Below are 5,647 nucleotides of genomic sequence, written 5' to 3'. Positions count from 1 at the left end.
TTTTTTTTTTTTTTTTTTTTTTTTTTTTTTTTTTTTTTTTTTTTTTTTTTTTTTTGTATCAGGGATCGAGCTCAGGCCCTACGTGCTTATGAGGCAGGCACCGGAGTCACTGAGCTAGATCCCTGGCCCTCAGCTGCCTAGTTTGGAAACCAGAGATCATCTGCAGCGTTTCCCTGTTTCTCTCCTACATTAAATTTGTTGAGTCCCATTAGTTCCTTCTCTGAAATCAGGCCTTCATTTTCCCATGCCTACACTGTTGACTTGTTCTGTGGGCTCTTCTTTCACACTCCGAAGCCTACCCCACCAACCTAACATACAGCCATGATTCATACTCCCTAATAATAGATTCTGGAGTCACTTCCTATACAAAATCATTTGGTTGGTTGCCCATGGCCTACAAAAGGGTAAAATCTAAACTTTTGAGTATGATTTGAGTCTTTCATTTGGCTCTACTCTTAAGAATTCAGCATATGAAATAGAATACAATACAGAAAAACATGAGACCTAGGAGTACAGAACAGCAATTAAGTGAACATCTGCAGTACCACCACTCAAATAAAATACTGCTTCCGTCCCAAGGCCTTCACTTCCTTCCTGATCATACCCCTAAAACACCTAATCCCATGGTGGAAAAGCTATGGCTCGTGTACTGCAGTGGCCTATTTGTTACCACTGAAAGCCCTGAAAGGCTTGCCATCACTGCCCTAATCCTTTAGCAATAATCAATATCACCACTTAATGGTAATTGCTTGCATTCCTTCATGGTTTTACCACCCAGGAAAATATTTTTTTCTTTTGGTACTGGGGATTGAACCTAGGACCTTCACACTGAGTTATATCCCCACCCATTTTTAAATTTTTGAGACAAAATCTTGCTAAACTGCTAAGCTGCTCAGGCTCAATTCAAACTTGCAATCCTCCTGCTCCATCCTCCGAGTGCTGGGATTATGGCGTGCATCACCATGCCTGATGCTATGGCTTGTATCCAGGTGTCCTCCCAAAGCCCTAAGCAGTCATGGGTGGAGCCTTTCAAGGGGGTCAGATCTAGGGTGTATGATGCTGGGATGGAGTCAAGGTTCAATGCTAGCATTAAGGGTGCTCCAACCTGGGTATGAGTGCTATTTGCCCCAAGGGTGGGTGGCCTGGATAGGATATAAGAGAAGACTGCTGCCGTTCCATTTGTTGCTTGCTGCTTCCTCACTACTTTGCTGCCTTCCTGTCTTCTGCCTACCACGAACTGTTTCTCCTCTGTGACGTCCCTCTGCCATGCCACCCTGCCTTGGAGCCTGCCATAACTGAAACCTCTACAAATTACAACCTACAATAAAACTTTCCTCCTTTAACTTTGGGTGCTGGGTATTTTGTCACAGCAATGAGAAAAAACATCCGGCTTATCTTGCCTCTATTTGAATTATGCTTGATGTGTGCATGTGTTATTTATTTTTTAATCACACAGAACTGGTAAGACTTTAGGTTGTGTGTAATTTTCATTTATTTTAACTGCTCTAACTAAGGTTTCCTTACCCTCAGCTCTATTGACACTGGGGCATACAATTTTTTTGTTGTTGTGGCAGCTGTCCTGTGTATTACAGGATGTTTAGCAGAATCCAAGGTTTGTACCCATTACATATCAGGAGTAGTTCCCCCACTGTGACAAACAAAAATGTCTCTAGTTGTTGCAAAATGTTCCCTGAAGGCAAAACCACTCCTAGTTGAGAATCATTATTCTAATTTACTCACTTTTACTCCTCATTCTTTTATGACTTCCCATTCTATAGAGTTACTTTTCCAGTCTGCTACTACAAATAATACCTTGACGAACATTCTTATACAAATCTCCAGAAGAATATGCACATGCATTTTTGTAGAATCAGAATTACTGGGTCATTTTGGTGTACACATCTTTAACTTCATTTGATGCAAAACCTGTTCTCAAAAGTGGTTATGAGAATTCATGTTACATAACTTCCTCAAAAGACTACATATTACTCATAAATTAAAAGGAAGCAACTGTAGAGATCTTCTACCTTCCAACCAAAGCAAGAACTGTTATTTTCCTTCAGCTCCTTCTTTTTTTAAAAAAGAAAATTAAAACTATCTTGGGGCCAGGATTTAGCTCAGCGGTTCCACCACCTGCCTCACAAGCACAAGGACCGGAGTCCGATCCCCACTACCAAAACAACAAAACAAAACAACCACAACAAAAAACTATCCTGCAAGTCTAAACTTAAGTCCGCTTTTTTGGTGGGACTACAGTGCCATCCTATCCCCTATCACTTTCCTCTTTCTCTAAATTTAAATACCATTTATGGTCTGTTCTACTCACTCCTTAATCACACACACCCTTCTCCCCAACTTGTAAGCTTTTAAGCAGCACGGAAGCCATCTTGTTAGTTATCCCTTTACAGTTAGCAAAGTAATCTAGCTATATACGTCTCAATGCCAAGCATATACCCTGAATCAATGAGAACATACAAGCTCTGAAACTTCTTGGGCCTGAGAGGTACAGATTTTACAAAGAAAGTCACAACCAGGAAAACGAAATTTTCATTTTGCCTCAAATATTATCTAGAATGTAAACTTGAGCAAGGGGATCTCCCATCTCTGGGCTTTAGTCTTATCATCTGCAAAACTGGGTTAACACAGATGATCTCCGAAATTCCTTACAGTGTTAGAATTGGGTATGAAAACTGAACTTCATTAAATTCAGTCTGAGGTCTAGAGCGGGGGAGGGAATGGGAGGCTGCTGTCGATGGAGGTGATGGTGCTATCTGTTGTTCCCAGGCACTCACGAGAACGGGAATGCCGGACGATGCCAGCTGCCAGGACGGGACTCAAAGGCACCGACAGCCACAGGCCACGCCGGTGACCAGCGCCTAAATACAGCCTGGAGGGGTCACCGGAAGGGGCAGTGTGACCGAGTCTGCCAGGCCTGTCTGAGAAGTCCATATGGGGGCGTGAGATGCCTCAGGGGCAGGCCATAGGCAAGGGAGCGGTGTGTGTCGGTGCCTACTAGCTCACCCGGTTGGGATACTCCTTCTCCACACAGTCCCCACACATGGCGACGCGGTTGACCCAGAACGTCCTCCACTACTTCCGGGATACAAAGCCTCGCGAGAGCGGAGGGAAGGTTAGCCGCATGCGCTTTAAGGACTCGATCCGGGATATTTGGCCTCCGGAACGGATTCGAAGCCCCGCCCCCTAACGTCGGTTTTTCAGGGCAAGGAGTTCCGTGGTCTCTGGCGACAGTGGTGAGCGAGGGTTGGACGTTAAATGTTTTGAGAAAGAGGAAAGTTCTCGCGACTGACAGATGTGGTAGGAAGGGAAGTGTGTCTCGGACCGACCGCGCGAACTTCTAATAGGCAACTTCCTGAGCTTAGGCTAACAGAAAATTAAATGACACGCAAGAGAGGGAATTGTTTCTCGCTGCCTTGGCTTACTCCATGTATTTTAAAAAAAAGATAGATGATACCTTTAATACCTTTATGTACCATTACTTAGAGCAGGGAGAGTGATCAGAGATCATATCGGCAGGTGAATAAACATTAGCCGACGGCTTTTGGAAAGAGGCACGTAGAGCTTTGCAAAGAATCTCCCAAGAAGAACATTTTAAAATGTTAACAATAAATGACCATCCTGGAGTCGCCTGGAGGACATAAAGATGGAAAACGTGCCCCCGCTGAGTCAGCGGAGGGCAATTCTACATAAATAGAAGCCCACATTACTTACCCCACATCATTTTCTTCGGGTCTTAAAATTCATATATGATTTTCGCCCTGCCTCTTCCTTCCCCTCGGCATTGAACGCATTTTATTATTCACAATGACATAATTAACCTAAATATGAATCTCCAAAGTCTATGTGCTTCTGATCAACCTGCCTTCATCACCCCCAGCTGCTCCACCATCCTCTTGTAGCCGTACTAGATTGAGGTCAAGTCAGGGAAGCAAGATTGGGGAGCCCGAGACTCGGATCCAGATTCTTCAAAGCAAGCCAGTTTAATTGGGTTTTCTAATGTGGGAATTATGTCTCCATTGGAGAATTTAAATTATAACCTTTAGAATCTCAGCCAATGATAGTTCTTACTGAGACTCAGATGTGCTGAGACACTCTGTGCCACCAGAATGCCACAGTTGACTTTACTCTTGGGATAATTATAACACTCGTTTGCATGACATTTTCAACCTTTCCAAGTGCCCTCATTTAGGCTTCTAATTTGATGCAATTGTATTCCTATAACATTGGTGAGAAAAGTGTGTCTTCGCTTTTCAGATGAGGAAAGAAAATAAGTGGTTGAAAGTCTTGTCTGTGTACCAGAACTACCCAGTAGTCAGCTAGGACTAGGAGGGTGTTCCTGTTTTCAGATCAACTTCTTTCTAACAACAAAGCCACTAGCCACAAAAGTTATAAAACACTTTAAACGTAGCAAGTCTGAACTCACAAGTATGTTGCATGTACACTAGATTTGAAAAACAGTAAAGAAAACAGTCAAACATATCAAATGATTTTAATCAATCAATAATGTATTTTTGTGGTGCTGGAGATTGAACCCAGGTCCTTTGCCCCAAACTACACCCCTATGTCCTCCCTTTTTATTTTAAGACAAGGTTTCCTTAAATTGCTAAATTGGCCTGGCTGGGCTTGAACTTGTGATTCTCCTGCCTCAGCCTCCCAGGATTGCTGGAATTGCAGGTGTGCACCACTACACCTGACTGTATCTCAATCCCTTTTATGTGATTACATGTCACAATAATGTTTTGATGCATTAAGTTAAATAAATATATTATTAAAGTTAATTGCACTTTTTTGTTTCAATGTACTTGAATATTTAACCCACACACAATAAGTAAATCAAATATTATTATTCTTGGTATATCAAACAATGTAATAAAGTATGACAGAAATATTACATAGAAAAAGATTGAATTAACAATTGCATTTTTTAGTTTTTTCTCATAATTATACATTGACACCTACTTATCTGATAGCATTGCAACTGCACACTTTTAGCAAATGTGACTAATAGAAAAATTTGAAGCCTATGTGTAGCTCTCATTTTATTCCCATTAGGGTTCATCTCCACAGTTCCCTCTCTTGACCCATCTTTAAATTCTTTTTCCATTTTTAAAGTCTAATAACAGCTTTGACTTTTACTAACCATTATATCTACTTTACTCAACTCTATAGGTACTTACTGAATGCATTTGATGTGTGCAAAGGACCTCATGGACAGCAGGAAGCTGAACATGACGCTGCCCTTTCCCGCGCTCCAGATTCTCCCAGCATGGTTTGAGAGGTAAAATGAGCACAGATCCCTGCCATTAATTACTGGCAGACTGTGGCATGGGAAGACAAAGTGGAAAGGCTACCCCCAGATGGGTGACTGGAAGGAGGAATTTAGATCCTGAAGACTACAGGATTTGAAAAAGCAAATCATATAGAAGAATTTCATGTGGACAAGGGCAAGGAACTTGAATCTTATTCTGCGGGTGATGGGAACAGATGAAATTGTGAGCAGGAGAATGCTTCAGAGTTGTGGTTGAAGGTTCATTTTAGCAGCATTTTATTGGGATTGATTGGAATTGGAAGAAATTGGAGATACAAAAGATAGCCACTAAAAAAAAAAAAAAAAGAAAAAAAAAAAAAG

The 5,647-nt window shown here is 41.7% G+C and overlaps 1 protein-coding gene and 1 long non-coding RNA gene across 2 annotated transcripts in view; one reads left to right on the top strand and one right to left on the bottom strand.

The window, feature by feature from the left end:
- The window catches only part of Churc1 (churchill domain containing 1), a 21,107-nt gene extending 17,979 nt beyond the window's left edge, over positions 1-3,128 (bottom strand). Inside the window, exon 1 of the mRNA XM_010603032.3 lies at positions 3,022-3,128. Coding sequence (XP_010601334.1) covers positions 3,022-3,060 — 39 coding nt within the window. The 5' untranslated portion in view covers positions 3,061-3,128. The remainder of the gene's footprint in view (positions 1-3,021) is intronic.
- Positions 3,129-3,159: 31 nt separating this feature from the next.
- LOC109117378 overlaps positions 3,160-5,647 on the top strand; it is a 3,864-nt gene continuing 1,376 nt past the window's right edge. The window contains exons 1-2 of the long non-coding RNA XR_002024685.2: positions 3,160-3,251; positions 5,188-5,296. This is a non-coding gene — a long non-coding RNA (uncharacterized LOC109117378). The remainder of the gene's footprint in view (positions 3,252-5,187; positions 5,297-5,647) is intronic.

The sequence above is a fragment of the Fukomys damarensis genome, unplaced genomic scaffold, assembly GCF_012274545.1.
Source record: "Fukomys damarensis isolate Sample0158 unplaced genomic scaffold, DMR_v1.0_HiC HiC_scaffold_21, whole genome shotgun sequence".
NCBI classification, from domain to species: domain Eukaryota; kingdom Metazoa; phylum Chordata; class Mammalia; order Rodentia; family Bathyergidae; genus Fukomys; species Fukomys damarensis.
The sequence above is the reverse complement of the archived record's forward strand: the minus strand, read 5'-3'. Positions and strand labels throughout refer to the sequence as shown.